Here is a 17,238-nt window from a genome sequence, read left to right on the forward strand (position 1 = left end):
TGGAAAACAACACCCATTAAAAGGGTAAACTGCGATGAGATAGTTGGTTTATCTCTACCGGTTTTAGAAAATCTGCTGCAGGAAAAGGATAAGACTCATGCCCTTTTACAAACGCATCTCTTTGCCTTAAAAGGATGCAGTGATCCTTTTCTGGGGCGGGGTGGGGGGGGGGCTGCTTTGCACTTTGATATTTACGGCTAAGCAAATCCTGAATGCCTTCCAAGAGCTGCCGGTAACAAAATCCTTGGAGCTCACCCTAGGAGTTGCTCACTCCACCGCCGACCGCGAACCGAGCAGAGTTAGCGAGCTGGTCTTCCAGCCGGCAGCAGCGCATTCCTGCATCTCCCGGCAGCCTGTCCTGGGGTCGGCCCCGCCCGTCGGGCGGATCGCCGCCCGCCCTCGGGGCTCCCTGCCACCCTCTCGCGGGCGTGCTCTGGGTGGGGCCTCGCCACGGCGGAGATGCAGCGGGTGTGCTGGGCGGGTGAGGCTAGCCGGCTGGGCGGTGCGCCCGGGCAGCCCGACCCGAGCGCCGCGTCGCTGTAATCGGACACCCGAGCGCTCGCCCCCGGTGCCCGGCCACTTTCCATTCACTCCGAAGTCCTTGATTGAGCGACGCGGAGTAGGGCTCCGGGTGCCGCGGCACTGCGACGTTCAGGATTCCTTTACAAAGAAACTCAGAGGACCGGGAAGAAAGAATTTCACCGCTGGGACGCCCTAGAAATTAAAGTCTTCTGGGAAAAAGACTAGAGAGACACGCGGAGCCACACCGGTAGCAAATTGATGACTTTTACGCGCTGATCTCTTCCCATCTCGGTAAGCTGGATTCATTATTTTCGGCATTACAGATTTAGCAAAATATAACTTTTGCTTCCGTGTACCGACTTTTTTTACACATCGGTGTGCTCAAGTCTGGACATTTTCCTAAGAGCACATGCAGTTTGTCAGGGCAGTGTTTCCCTTGCTGAGAGCCCTGCTTGAGTTGTTTCTTTAGGCTATGACACCTGCGGCGAGTTTAAAGTTGAGTATTTCAGTGCTTTCTAATGCAGGGTTGCTCGAGAGGACGTAAGATTCCTTGTCCTGCACGTTATTAGTGTTGAATCCGTAGAAGTGAAAACAAGCAGCATGTCTAAGTGTCTCAGTTAAAGGGAAGTTATAATATATTGGGGAGACGCACGTGGAAGACCCTTGACTTTCCCTCACTTCTCATTTCCAGGTAGTCTTGAAATCACATTGCTCTGTATACTCACTTCATTTGACTTGTCATTTCATCTCCACTGTTTATCTCTGCAATTTTTAGCATATGTTACTTTTGGTGAGACATACCAGATAAAATACTAATAATAGCAATATGTAAAAATGTGTAAATATTATCCGCCTGCTTAATAAAGAGACAAAGGTTAGTCGTATTTATAGTCTTTTTTTTTTAAACTATTAAGCCACAAAACCAGGGAGCAAATTACTAAGGGAAAGTTATCCCATAAAATCAATTTTCTTGTAAGTTAATTTAGGGATGACAAGGTGAAGAGGTTGTGGAAGCAGGAAGAAACTGTTTCATTTGAAAATTACCAACACAAACATCTCTAGGGTTTCCTCCATCTGTGTGGTAAAAGAGGCAAACAGTTTTGTTTCTGTGTCTCATAACATATGTATCACCTAGGAAATCAACTGTTTAAAATGTTTAAATTGTTTAAAAATGCATGTTTAATTTATCTGTGCTTTTTCTTCTGTGTTCATGAGGCAGTCTTTTCAATTTTTGTGGCCTTTATTAAATAAAATAATGTTAAGATTTTAATATTAAAAGACACATAATAGTGAAGATTAGAATTGTAACCTGTAAAAATAAATTTCTAGATTAAGCTCTGTCATTTTATTGTATAATTACATCAGACTCAAAATTATATGATTTCTTTCATGGTCTTGGGTTTATTTGCATATTGTGGCCAGTGGAGCTGCTTTGAATCTCTAGTTACCCATTACCTGATCTTCCTTGGTATTCAGACATTAGTTAATAGCATGTATCAATGTTATAGGTACAGTTTCAAAAGGTAATGCTTTTCTCTCTGATTTATCTTTTGGAATTTTGACAGCCTGCTTTCTAGTTGATTTATTTTAAATATGCATTGAGGGATACATAGTTCACTAGATTATTCACCAGTAAGTCATTGGTTTGAATTTGGCACTAGTCCATGGTTACCTCATCTACATCATTTAACAGCTGCATGGTCATCTGTATAAATTGGCAGATAACTAATTTGAGTGATTTTAGTGGTCAAGGATTGAGCACACATATATTTATGTGTAAAAACATCACTTCAGATGATTACTCCAAAAGAGCTAATGAGGCTGGAAGTGAGTGGGTGCACATGAATGTTCATGTGGCATTTTCCTGCTACTACTATATTTATGGTAGAAAGAGAAGTTTTCATCCACTAATACATATTGGTACCATTCTCAAGTCTTTTCAATGTTATGTGATTGTTAGAAGATCAACTTTAAATATTGGGTTTTTCTTTGGGAACCAGTACCTTTTTCCTGGCTGCTTTGTTCTGCTTTAATATTAGCATGATTTGTTGGAAGAGCAAGCAGTTTCTTTTCTCCCAAAGACTTCCAGATACAAATGAATCAAATCCAAATTTTCACATCTAAGAAACAAAGTCAGAGCACCTCCTACTGTTTGCATGACTGTCAAAGTTTAGATATGTGTTCTGTGAATAAGGTGCTCTGTCTAGACTGCTGGTTTTGTATGTATCTCTGTGTATGTGCATAGGTGTGCTCCTAAAATGTGAAATGAAATATGACAAACTTGTTACCTCTCTTTTAAAGGTATTTTCCCTTGGATACTAACTTGCAAATCTGAAGATATGGCATTCCAGGCAGTTTTCATGTTGGTTGGAGTATTTGTTTATTCTATCTGTGTAAAAGGATCGTCTCAGCCCCAAGCAAGAGTTTATTTAACGTTTGATGGTAAGAAAGTTGATAAATACTATGGGAAAATGTCATTTGAAAAGTTTTTTAATATTTCACATCCAGATCCAAATATTAGTACTAAATTAAAGATAGTAAAATATCGACTATTGATTAATTTTGAAAATATTTACTGGACTGCTTTTTTGGATAACATGGCTATTTGAAATTATTGGTTCATAGACAAAAGCCCTCTATTGTATTTGTCTATGAAAATGCTCGAAATAGTTTCTTCCCGTTTTGAAGTATCTTCTTTCTAGTCATCTGGTGTTTGAGAAGCACCCTCTGTGTGCTAATCCTTTTCAGCAGAGAGGTCTATGCAGGCTTAATTATTTAAAATTTTTCTTAATAAATTTTGGTCTTATTCTCCAAACTGGTTCCTCCATATGTTGTTCTAATGGTGCTTCTTCCATGTCCAAAAGGAGTTCCTGAGATTGGCAAAATCTCCTAATTAATTGAAAAGGATCTAAAAGAATTGTTGGAAATATGTTTTTAATTGCTGTTGTGTACAAATGTTATCTTCAGAAGCTTAGGAAAATGCATGTGATTTCAAATTTGCTCAAACATAAAAGGTGTAAGAGCCTCTGAGGGAATGGTTTGCCAAATGTATGCGTGAGTTTTAATCTAGATAATCCAAACAATTTATAGATGGATGACTTTGGTCAGTGCATGCTAATTGGACAAGAATAAGAAATGGATCAAGAAGATTATCTTGCCAATCAGGGTTATTTAGTTTATTACTTTTTTCAACTTACTTTTTGTATAAACCTTAGTGTCATTGAGCATATTTTTATTTTACTTGAGAAATAGTATACTCTCAGACCTTTCTATAGCATGTCTTTGAAAAGCTTTATTATCTTGAATTTCAAAGAGCAGATGACTGACACTTATCAGTCAAATGGGTATCTTTTTTCTTTCTTTCCTTCTTTAGTCACCAAGGGCTTTCCCCAAGGTTATCATAAGCACTGAAAGAGCTTTATTTAGAACTTAAAGTGTGTAAGCTTCTAATTGCTTCCTTAGCTTCTAAACCAGCCATTCTCCCTTAAAACCCATGGCTATTCAGTTAAGTTGTGAAGAAAGGAAAAACAGACCCTTGGAAATGTCTTTTTTTTAAATTACTATAACATCAGTCTACTTATACCATTTCTTTCAAGTTGAGAACTAGGAAATATCTAATCAAACAAAAAATAAAAGCATTAGGTAGTAGTGCAATTTTTCTCTTCTATATTTCTCTCAATCTACATAGGAAGATGGAGTGGTCTCACAGATTAGTTATCTAAACTTGTTCTATTACATCAAAACTAACCAAAAATTTTTTTAACCCAAACTTAACTCAAAATGTGTAAATTTCAAAAACAAGTGTGTCACCAGAGATAATCCATCAAGTCCATTATTTGAAAACTTTACAGTTTATCTTTTATAGAGGAAATTAAGTGGTATAAATTTTTTTTCAAGATTTATTTATTTGACAGACAGAGATCACAAGTAGGCAGAGAGTCAGGCAGAGAGAGAGAGAGGGAGGAGGAAGCAGGCTTCCCGCTGAGCAGAGAGCCAAATGCGGGGCTCGATCCCAGGACCCTGAGATCATGACCTGAGCTGAAGGCAGAGGCTTTAACCCACTGAGCCACCCAAGCACCCCTAAGTAGTATAAATTTTTAAAACCAAACTTCAGTACTAAGTGGGACAGTAACTGCTGTGTATAAAGTGACTAGAAGTTATGATGGGCTTTTTAAAATACTCCATGTTTAATGCTCTCAAACTCAAAACAGATTCTTGCAGAATAAGATGTACCTTAATTTATAACATATGTAGAATACAGCATGATAAGATAAGCTATTGATCTGAGAGTTCTATAATATTTTATTCTTTCTAGGAGATAATCAGACAGAATATCACATAATTTGTTTTAAAGAGATATATCAACAGGGAGAACAAATAATGAAATTCCATAATTTCTAAATTAATACAAAAAATTCCTACAGTGAACGATATTTTAGACATAGTATCATAGAAAAAAATTCCTTGGACAAAACAATTGCTAAAATGTATAAATTTTAATCATTAATTCATAATCATTTTGTTAAGAGATGTGACAGTTAAAAAAAAAGAGGTGTGACAGTATACTTGTTTCAGGTGCCTTTCTCAAATTTCTTATTATTTAAAGTTTCTCATTGATTTTATGATGACTTTTCTGTGTATCACAATGAGTAACTACATTTCTTCCAAAATTATTTACTCTTAACATTAAAATATAGAACTTTTACAGAGTTGACACATATACGACTATATATTATTTAAAATATATATGATATATACTTGTTTTCGTTTCTTTCAAAATTTCTGTGACTAGTTTTCAGCCAGAATTTATGAGCTGGAAAATGATTCTGAAGAAATTAAAATAATATCAGCTTATATCACACAGAGGTCATTTGCATCTTTATATTCTCTCATAATTACCTTGCCTCCTAACTCTTTTGTCTTGAATTCTTTTCCTTCACTATTACTTGGTCTTCTGCCAGTCTCTTTCTGTATGGGACTTCAGAAGAATCCCCTCGGTCTTGTCTTACAGTCCAATTAACAATCAAAGTCAATTTAAAAACGTGTGAAACAAGAGATCTCTTCTCCCATCCAAGTTTTATCCCTTCTTCTTGTGGTAGAGTGATGGACTGATAACATTTGGGAAACAATGATTTACAGATTTGCCTTCTCTATTGATCTAGTGCAAGGTCAACCAGATGGTCATCAGTCCTCTGGGAGAATGTACTTCAGGTGTTATTAATTAGTTACATTTGTACAAGCTAAATCTTGCATGTTAAAGAACTGTGCTTCCTATTAAATGCTACATTTTATAATTGTTATCATTCTAATTTTTTGCCAAATATCTTTTCAAATAAATATAAGGTTCATGCAAAGACTTTTTGATTAAGTAGAATTTTTATTAAGAAAAAATCCAGTTTGACAGAATCATATTTCATAGCATTATTGTAATTGTATTTTTTTTTCCTCAGAAAATCTTTGGAATCTATAAGGGTCATAAGGAAAGTCAAGGCTACTTATGTACAATAGACAAATTCGTGCTGCTTGTTAATGTACAAGGGAAAGCATTGTTGAGATGATTTTGCCTTTATCCAATAGGGATTTTAGCACATAGTATTTTGCAAAGCCAGAAATAAATACTGTACAATTTGATAATAGGTATCACTTGCACGTCATTTTACAAAAAGTCTTTGAGCTTGAGAAAAATGGAAATATTGTCTATATTTTAAAAGATATAAAATTCTAAGTTAAATGTGTTAAGTATTGTTTCTGTTTTAAAATGAGGCAGATTCTTATAAGATTATTTTTTCACTTAGTAATTAAGACTGTGAATCTAAGATATACAAGTTATTGACATAAAGTTGTCTATAGTATTACCTTATTATCCTCACTATGTCTGTAGGATCTGTAGTAATGTTCTTTACTTCATTTATGGAACTGATAATTTTTGTCTACTTCCTTTATGTTCTGACTGATCCATGTGGAGATGAACATTTTCCTTTTTATTGATCTGTTTAAAAATCAGCTTTGGTTTTGTTATTATTATTATTATTCTGTCTAATATTTCTTTGGTATATGCTCTAAAATGAAATTGTCTTATTTCTTCTTGCTTTGTGTTTAGTTTGCTCTTCTTTTTGGAAATCCTTAACATGGAAACATAGGTCACTGATTTGAGAACTTTTTTCCTAATGTAACCAGTTATACTACAAATTTCCCTTGGTACACTGTATAGCAGTGTTCTGCATATGTTGATAAAATCTGTTCTGATTTTCAGTCAGTTCAAAATGTCTTCTAATTGCTCCCCTTATTTTTTATTTTACTTACAAGTTATTTAGAAATATGTTGTGTAATTTGAGGATATTTGTGTGTTTTTTTATATATCTTTATGTTGTGGGTCTTTGACTCAGTCTCTTGTTGTCAGAGAACATACATAATATATCTCAGGTTCTCTAAAAAAACTATTGAAACTTGTTTTATGGCACTGACTATAGCCTACAAAGAAAATAATGTATATTCTGTTTTTGTCACACTGAATGTTTTATTAATGCCAATTAGATTCAATCAGTTGATGGTTTGTTATGTTTTCTATATTCTTACTGATTTTCTCTCTACTTGTTCCTTCAATTACTGACAGAAGAAAATGAACTCTCCAACTATAATTATGGATTTGTCTATTTCTCTTTTCAGGTCTATCAGTTTTTACTTCATTTTTTAAAATTTCTATTATTAGATACTGACATATCCCTGATTATTCCTGGTAATAATTAGAATTCTAAAATGTATTTTTGTCTGTATATAATACTTCTACCTTTTTTGTATAATGGAAAATACCAACAAAATTTTAGTTATAATTAAGTGGGAAAAATGTTTGTCATCATTCTAGTGGCCTCTAGAAAGTTTTTATTAAAATATTAGGACTGTGTTTAAAGATTTTTTTATTTATTTATTTGACAGAGAGAGAGATCACAAGTAGGCAGAGAGGCAGGCAGAGAGAGAGGAGGAAGCAGGCTCCCCGTGGAGCAGAGAGCCTGATGCGGGGCTCGATCCCAGGACCCTGAGATCATGACCTGAGCCGAAGGCAGCGGCTTAATCCACTGAGCCACCCAGGCGCCCCTAGGACTGTGTTTAAACATATATTTTTGATGTATGTGAAAGTGTGAGCATTTGATATATGTGAAAATGTGAGCATTTGAATGCTGTGAGAACAGCTTTTACATGGAATATCAGGATTTTCAAACTTTGTTTCTTCATTAATTAACTCTGAAACTTTGTCAGGACCTTTGTTCTCCCAACCAGTTAATTGGGGGGCTAACTTAACTCTAAGACCCCTTAGCAACCAAATTTATAAGATGTCTAAGCTTAGTTTTGCTTTATAATGTCATCTCCTTTGAGGAAGTGTTCTACAATAATTCCTTTCAATGCTTTCAAAAACATTTTGTAGGAAGGACCCGGACAAGGGAGAGAACAAAACTAAACAAACAATTTTTAAAAATTCATGAATTTGGAAGTCATATAGAGCTGTTTTTAAATCATAGTTCCCTGCTACTTTCTGGAGATGCTACATTGGGGTAGTTACTTAAGCTCTCTAATCCAGAATTTTATCATCTACAAAATGAGAATAACACAGAACTGTTTTTAAAATGAAATGAATTAAATTTGTAAATTGTATCATATAGTATATAGTATATGTCTTAAAAATACACAAAGACTTACATTAGGGTTAGTATTTATAAATTCCTTTAGGGTAAAACTATGGTCTTTTGTACTATAATTACTTCCCCTCCACTTAGTGTGGAGATTTCCACTTGCTATTTTTCAATAAATGTTGAATTAATGTACATTTTGATACTTCTAACCACTCTACCTTCCCAACTAATAGAGCCTTAGTATACTACATCAGTCTTTCATCATGAATCTTGGTTAATTTAAGACAATGAAGAGTTACTAGGTAGATGCAAAATTTCTTCATCTTAGCATTAAGATACAAGTACCATGGGAGAAGAATTTTTGTTACTTTTTGCACAGATAGCTTTAGACTCGTATCCTGGTACATAGCTGGTGGTCAAATATTTTCTATCTATTATATCAAACTTTTCCCATGTTATATACACTAGAGATTCAACATAGTCTGGGAATTCAACTTTTATATTTACTCTTTCCAGTTAATTCTCAAATCTCTTTATCTATTTCTTCTCTAAAAGACATTTCATCGCTATAAATTTTAGATGTTTTCTTCCAGAGAGTTTTTTGTGTGTTTTGATTGGAAGCCTAGTTTTCTATATTAAAGGGAAGAGACCTCAAACATACACAGCCTTCCACAGGGCCTTGACTGGTGACCTGTCAGGAATGTTGCCTTAATCCTTAATATTGTTGGCATCTATATATGCTAGTATGTCTAGCATGTCTGGATATGTCTAGACTTTTAAAGTAATGCACAAATGCATTAAGATTGTATTTTTTTAAAAGTCCAGTTTTTCATGATAAACTTGAACTTAGTAAGAACCCTACCTACTTAGTTTACTTCTTATGATTATCATGGCACAGTGCATGGCTTGAAATTTTAGACAACTATTTGCCAATCTTGGAACATTTAAGAATACCATAAAACATCAGGAATGTGGAGGGCATGTAGGATAATTTCTGATCCACTTCTGTACCATGACATGAAATATATCTGTATAAATATACCCATAAAATAAAATACAAATATAAATATATTCATGTAAATACCAAATACAGGTTATAAACATACTCCTAAGGTAATGGCTGTTAGATAGTATATTAGATTTTTCCCCCTTTTCCTTTGTTGAGTAAATTGAAATTTACTGAGGAATACTTGGTCTTTGGAATACATTTTCTGTACAGAAATTAATAGATCCTAAAGTTTATTTTAATTAAGATTTTTTTTATCTAGTTGATCTTATATGAACTAAAGAGTATTATTAAGTTACTGACATAGCAAAATTTCTTGCTTGTTTATGTGTAAGATTGTATATCAGCTGTAATTCAGGAGTTAACTTATCCAAAATTAAACAGTAGTTCCACCTCTGTTACCTTAAAGGTAATAATTCAGCCATGAACATGTTTTATCTGTCCAGTACAAACCTCTAAGACGTCAGACTTTTTTTTTAAGTAATCCTGATAAATTCTGGATTTTCATTTATATTTGCATGGTTTTCGATCTAGAAACATAATATCCTGAAATAAAGAAGTAGGATATCCCCACATCCCTCATCACTTTTCTCTTAGGTAAACAAGCCTGGGACACACACACGCACACACACACACACCCCAAACCAAAATAAAATAAAGAAGGAGGATGCACTCAGTATCCCATAGGCTTCAAAAAGCCTGTATATAATTTTACCGAATAGGCAGCAGTCTGGTTCTACTTCAAGTTTTCCTTTGGCTCAAAACTCTTGAGTTATCAAGGTGGCCATGGAAATATATAAAGCACTTATAGAGCCACGAAAACTCAAAAATAAATTTGCCAATAGTTAGATGCTTTGCAGAAAAGTCAGTTATTTGTGATTGCTAATAATTTTTTGCTTGTGTTTACTAGAACAGTGAAGAGTTCCTACTACTAAACTGCCCCCCACTCCACTGAAATCTGCAACTAATTGCCTTAAGCTCAAAGGGAAAATGACAGTTAAAAGATTGAAACTTTATAAAGATTTCTACCATTTGGATACATTTTTTCCTTACCTTATATTTGCCAATTTTCTGACTCAGGGTTGAGTTTTGCATTTACATGTGCATGATGGTGGCTTAAAAAAAGTTTGAGTTCTATTGGGAAGCAAGTATATGAAGTGTAGAGACTAAGCTTGCATAGGATTATCAGTTCTTTCAGTGATTTACTTTGTGATTCTTTTTTACCTTCTTTCGGTGCTCAGTTTTCATTAATAAAATTGTCAAAGTCTCCAGGTCATCGATAGTATATAAATGAAAGATGATGGAATTTTACAAAACATCTTTTATCTTTTAATATCTGCCTCATTTGACAAGAAGCTTAATTAAACAATAAATAAAAGGACCCCTGTGAACTAGTGAGCTAAACCTGAAAGCTGATGAATTGTTGTTGGACAATAAACTCAAAATAATAAATTGTCTCTTTATGAACTCTGGTAGCATTAACATTACAAGGCACATTTGTTGAAAACAGTTTCTCTTATGGTTGCCCAAGAGATAAAAATAAAGCCAATTGTTCTTGATTTCTCCATTAATCTTGGAGAAAGCTCATTCAGGTTGTATTGAATCTTCTGAAATATTTAGTTCTTGGGAACATTTGTGTTGATACAGTTTATTTTAATTCCCCTTCTGATAGTTTCATTTAAATGTCAGTTAAACATCTTTAAGAACATGAGCATATTTAATAAAATCAAACTCAACAAGGAATGCTGCTGTAAGAAATTCTGCATTCTTCCCCCGTGAGAGTGTTTTTGAAATCAGGAAGGGATTGATGAATATAATTGTGAGCACCTAAATCATAAAGACTTTTAAGTAGAGTAGCACTAAATTGTGATATAAAGAACCAGTTAAAACTGTTATACTGAGAACAGAAGATGAGAAGAAATTGCTAAGAAATTTTCTAAGTCTGTTTTTTCCTATTATATATTGGTATAGGATTCTAGTAGTCCAAATGAAACAAAATCTCTTTCATAGTCTTGCATTAGAGAAGTTTTAAGTAGAGCAAGGAATGTCTCTTGAGAAGTATTAGGATAGAAATATGTTACAATGATGTGTTCTTTTAAAGATTTTGGATAAAAGTTGAAAATTCTCATTTTCCTCTCATAAAAAGAGTAATTCTTGCTCTCGGTGAGTTTTGTCAAATTCCAGTAAGCTTAGTTCTGTTGCCAAAAGATGATGCTGTGATGTTAAGCCATTTCTAAAGGTACAGGGTTCCTGCAACTACAAACAAGGATGGGATGCTCCAGTGATATATTGAAAGAATGAGCTTTTGTTCTGCGTTTTTTTCAGTCATCTCACCAAAGCCATTCCCTAAGAAAAAGTATGTCCTATTCCATGATTATACATAGATACGTATATGGGAATTCAACTTTTATATTTAACAATTATGATCACAATTATGATCAAACAATTATGATCAAACTCTGTTGAATGAAGATAGTTCAAGTGATGTTAGATGGTTTAACTAATTAATGTTATTGAAGTATAATTGATAAACAATATTAACTTCAGGTGTACAACATAGTGATTCAGTAATTTTATACATTACTCATTGCTCACCATGATAAATGTAGTCACCATTTGTCACCATGAAATGTTAGTACTGTATTATTTCGTATATTCCCTATGTTGTACTTTTCATCTCTGTAACTTGTTTGTTTTATAACTGGAAGTTTGTACCTCTTAATCTCCTTCACCTGTTCTGCCCATCCCCCCCACCTTCCTCTTCTCTGGGAACCACCAGTTCTCTGTATTTACCAGTTTTTTGTTTGTTCATTTGTTTTGTTTTATAGATTCCATATGTCAGTGAAGTAATATGGTATTTGTCTTTTTCTGACTTACTTCACTTAGAATAATGCCCTCTAAGTCTATCCATGTTATTGTAAATTGTAAGATTTCATTCCTTTTTATGGCTAAGTAATGGTCCCGTGTGTGTGTGTGTGTGTGTGTGTGTGTGTGTGTGTGTGTACCACAGCTTCTTTATCCTTTCATTTATTGATGGACACTTATATAACCCCCATATTTTGGCTATTGCAAATAATGTTGTAATAAACATAGGGGTGCTGGTATCTTTTCAAATTAGTGTTTTAGTTTTCTTCGGAATTCCTGGGTCAAATGATATTTCTATTTTTTTTAATTTTTTGAGGACACTCCATACTGTTTTCCTAAAGGCTGCCCCAGTTTTCAATCCTGCCAACAGTGCACAAAGTTTCCCTTTTCTCCACATCCTTGGCAAGACCTGTTACTTCTTGTCTTTTTGATACTAGCCATTCTGACAGGTATGAGGTAATAGCTCATTATAATTTTGGTTTGTATTTCTGTGATGATTAAGTAATGTTGAGCATCGTTTCATATGTTTTAGACCATCTGTATGTCTTTGGAGAAAGGTCTGTCCAGGGCCTCTGCTCATTTTTCATTGAATCGGGGGTTTTTTTGGTGTTGAGTTGTTTAAGTTCTTTATATATTTTGAATATTAAGCTCTTATTGGCTATGTCAGTTGCAAACATATGCTCCCCCACAGTAGATTGCTTTTTCATTTTGTTGATGATTTCCTTCATTGTGCAAAAGCTTTTGAGTTTGATATGGCTCTCATTGTCTATTTTCGTTTTTGTTTCCCCTGCCTGAGGAGAAAGATTCAGAAAAATATTGTTAAGACTGATGTCCAAGAGATTACTGCCCATGTTTTCTTCTAGGAGTTTTATGGTTTTAGGTCTTACATCTAGTCCTTAATCCATCCTGAGTTTATTATTGTATGTGGTATAAGACAGTGGTCTACTGTCATTCTTGCATGTGGCTGTCTGGTTTTTCCCAACACCATTTATTGAAGATATTGTCTTTTCCCTATTGTATATTCTTGCTTCCTTTGCACAGATTAATTGACCATATAAGTATGGGTTTATTTTCATACTCTCTATCATGTTCCATTGATCTATGTGTCTGTTTTTGTGCCAGTACCATACTCTCTGTTTTGAAATCTGGGTTTTGATACCGCCAATTTTGTTCTTCCTTTTTAAGACTTCTCTTGTTATTCAGGGTCTTTTGAGGCTCCATACAAATTTTAGGATTATTTGTTTTAGTTCGGTGAAAAATACTGTTGGTTTTTGATAAGGGATTACATTGAATCTGCAGATTGCTTTAGATAGCTTATTTTAAATTTGTTTACAGATTGATCAAATATTTGATATGTTATTCATATATGTAGATTAAAAATGTAAGTTACATACCTTTCTTTGCAATTTTGAGTTTGAAGAACATACTTAGAACTAAAGTTAGGCATTTTTCCATTCTTCATAGATGTATGATATTTTGTCTTCTGTTTTTTCAAAATACTTCTGATAATTTATTTTTATTTGTTATAATAATCACTAACATTAATATTGCCTTTGTGCCAGGCATTATTTTTAATTCTCTAAACAAGACTGTGAATTAGGTACTATTTTTATCCTCATAAAATGGAGAATCCAAGAAAGTAACTTGCCTGAGGTCACAGGGATGGAAAAGGACACACACACACAAAAATACAGCAATCAGACACCAGAGCCAGAGCCATTTCAGTAGATGCTGCTAGAATTAGTTTTAAGACTCACAAAATCACAGTTAAACTTACTTTATCATGTTAAAGGTGTCACAATAGACTTCTTCTTTTTCTTTTAGAATATCCTTCCTTCCTGAAAATAAAGGAAATAAAATCCACTCTCTATACCATCCCTAAATACCCCTTCTATTCTGGATTCATCAAGGTGAGGATAAGGGAATTACTCTTGTGGAATGTACTTCTTTCATTGCAGTAGTTAAGGTCTTCCTTTGTGGCTAAGGGAGCAAGTCCGAGCTAAGACAAAGGATAGCTATAGGAAAATTTATTATTCATTCCCTTTAGCTAACCGTGCAAATTTATCAGAGTAGTGTCTTCATGAAGTTCAATAAAACCTACATTTTCTCTTAAAGAAAAAAAATGATTCAGATGTTCTTTTTTTATGGATACGACTGCAGCATCCACTAAAGAGAGCACTGAGATATGCTCCATTTTTCCCATTTCTTCAGTATCTTTTATATGACAAGGTATAAGAAACTATCATTTTGGTTTTAGTTCCATTACTGTCAAAAATAAAAGTATTGAGAAAGAGAGCTGTGAGCTTTGGGCAATTTCCAGCACTCTTTTGCCTTCTGTACTTTCATTTGTATGTTCCTGAGGACCACTGTTGCTAATGAAAACAAATTTAAAAGCAGGGGACAGAAAAGTTAGACATTTCTGACACAGAGTATGAGTTGGCAAGAAGGGCACATAAAAGGCAGAGCTAAGTGCTGAGCTGTGTGCTATTTATGGCAGTGCTCTCCCTGAAACAATGTGCTGAGCTGTAAAAGATGGCAAGTTCACCCCACATTTCCAAGGTGCATGCTTCTCCAAAGCTATCACTTCAGTCTTCCCTCCTTATTCAGTGGGAATTAACTGCCTTTGAGAACTCTGTAGTGAAATGTTACTGTTGCAGAGTGCTTTTCACTTTTTGGAGGATTTCCATTTTTATGTCATTTATTACAGAATGCCTATGAAGTAGTTAGGCATGAAGGCCCAGAGAGGGTAAGGACTTCCAGCCCATTGGTGACAGAAGCACGACTGGAGGAAATGGTATAAGAAGAGAAACGTTAATTATAGCTGTGCTTGTAGAGAATTCTGCGAATGGGTATTATAAAATCTTCAGAAATACCAAGCCATTAATAGAAATTTTAACAGATTTACCTCATGTGATGTGCTTCCCAAAGTATGTGCAACACTGCACCCTTAACAGTCCCTAAATTTTCAATTAACTACTGTTTTTAGCAATAATTTGTGGATTATTATGTTGAATTTTAATTATATTGTAACACTGTATTAGAAACATTTCTGAGTTCTCTGAGGAAAGAGTGAGGCTATATATAAATGTCAAAAATTCATATTTTTATTTGTTTCTAAGTCATGTAAGTTAATGAACATACTTTCTTTGTCTTGCCTTTCTCAAATTATAACTCCCATAAGTCAAGAGTTTTGATTGTTGTGCTGTGTACATCAGGATACCATTTTCCTCTTTGTCAACACCTAGAATAGAATATTCTACTCTGTTCATTTATGTATTGTCTTAGAAGGAAAACCATCACTAATCTTATGTCCTAGTTTGAAGTGATGTCAGTGAAAATGCCTAGTATTCTTGCCTTTCTCAATTTTAGCACTTGCTAGCATTTAAGATTCTAGATTAAAAAGTATGAAATATTCTACCTAATTAATTCCTAACTTACTATCTCACTGAAATGATTTCCTTAGAAAAAAATGAACAAGTACCAGAGTTTCAATATAAGATTATTCATATTTGATCTTCTATATAATATAATGACTAATGTCAAGTCTCTAGTCTCTATGGACTTGATAAACCAAAGGAATCAAAGTAATATAATTTTGCAACAGATAATTGCTATTCCTCTAAGAAGAGGGTCAGACTACTAATCTCATAAAAACAAAACAAAATAAAACATGTTGATTCTCTACAGGAGTAATAGCAGTAAAGAAACAATTGATGAATTCTTTCAAGAAAAATATCTTATTTCCTTAGCATGGAGTTTCACGTTCTAAAGATAGAATCAGTTATGGAGAGGGGATGTATATCTGAGTAAAAATAAATGTACTATCTATACACACACATACATACATACATACACACACGTATGCTGTGAGTTAAGATCTGTTGTGTTTCGCTACTGATTAAGTCTTTCCTGAGCATATACTGTCTTGTAAATGCATAAAACAAAAGTTGAGAGGTCAGGAAAAAAGCTGTTGTATAACTGGTATCATTTTTAATGTATGATTTATGCTTTCTTATGTTCAAGTTTCAAATACCACAAATTTATACTTACATAATAATGTGGTGATTAGCTTGGCAAACACTGTAGTTCTTAACATATTATTGCAATGCAGGTGTACATAGAGTAACAGCTCAGGGCAAGTGAGCTGAGGAGCAGAGGAAGAAACTCTAGTGACTTCTGTCTTTGAGCCTTGCCTCCTTCCCATCAGTGATGGTTAGTAATGGTGAGAACAAAAGGATTCGCTGACCCTGAAGGTGATCCATGGTTAACTACAGATAACAGGAACCGGAGCCTACAGGGAATGAATGGGGCGAGTCATATGCACAGACACTACAAGTATGTAAATTGGCTCCCTATGCTTGCTGCCTTTACAGCCAGTGAAAGTCTTGCTGCCCAGGTTGCTCATGTTACTATAGTTAGCATGAATTGCCAAGGAATTAGCAGATTTCCAATTATAGCATATGAAACATAATCTTTCTTTATGTGCTTTGTTTTCTAAAATCTTGATTTCACAAAATTTAGATTAGAAAAGACATTATCTCTTTTGTAAATAGACATCATTTTGTACAAACTGTGTGAGGTGCACCAAACTGGCACTTCATTCATTACTGAAATTTGATAGTGCACACGAGTCTGAAAATTTTAAGACTGCACTAGCAAAATTAGAAGCCGAGAGTAAAGGGAGTCCAGGACCCTAGTATTCCTGACCTTCTTTATTTGGCTCATGTAGAGGGCGTATGTGTGGCCACTGTTCTCTCAAGTGTTAGAGACCTTTACATGTAAAACCACAATTCCAACAGAACTGTCATTCTTAACACAGGGACCTTTTGTTTAATGAATAAGGGAATAGCACCAAAGTGATTATAAAATGGACTTGTATAAACTAAATAACATTTGTATTGAATTTCATTATGAAATTAGAGTTATGTCTGTAGGTATTCAAATCGTTCAATAGACTGCCTTGAAAAACTTTCAATGAAAGAACTTAAGGTGATGACCAGGCATGTAGAAATTCTGATAATATGATGCAGTGAATATTTTGGAGCTCTTTTTTTATAACTTTCCAACCTCTTAAATACACACTAGTTGTTATAATTCAAGCAAAAACAAAAACCTCATGGCTTAAGTTATTCCTTGGTTTGAAAAGACTTATTAGATAATTTATTTTGGGTTACTTGCCAATAAGAGCCTCAAACATTCTCCAAACATTATCAACCTAGC

At 34.3% G+C, this 17,238-nt stretch overlaps 1 protein-coding gene across 1 annotated transcript in view; it reads left to right on the forward strand.

Annotated features, from left to right (window-relative positions):
* Window positions 1-378: 378 nt before the first annotated feature.
* Window positions 379-17,238, forward strand: part of SEMA3C (semaphorin 3C) — a 174,015-nt gene continuing 157,155 nt past the window's right edge. Inside the window, exons 1-2 of the mRNA XM_046021382.1 lie at window positions 379-813; window positions 2,824-2,964. Of these exons, the coding sequence (XP_045877338.1) occupies window positions 2,862-2,964 (103 nt within the window). The 5' untranslated portion in view covers window positions 379-813; window positions 2,824-2,861. The remainder of the gene's footprint in view (window positions 814-2,823; window positions 2,965-17,238) is intronic.

Source organism: Meles meles, chromosome 10 (genome assembly GCF_922984935.1).
Source record: "Meles meles chromosome 10, mMelMel3.1 paternal haplotype, whole genome shotgun sequence".
Classification (NCBI taxonomy): Eukaryota; Metazoa; Chordata; class Mammalia; order Carnivora; family Mustelidae; genus Meles; species Meles meles.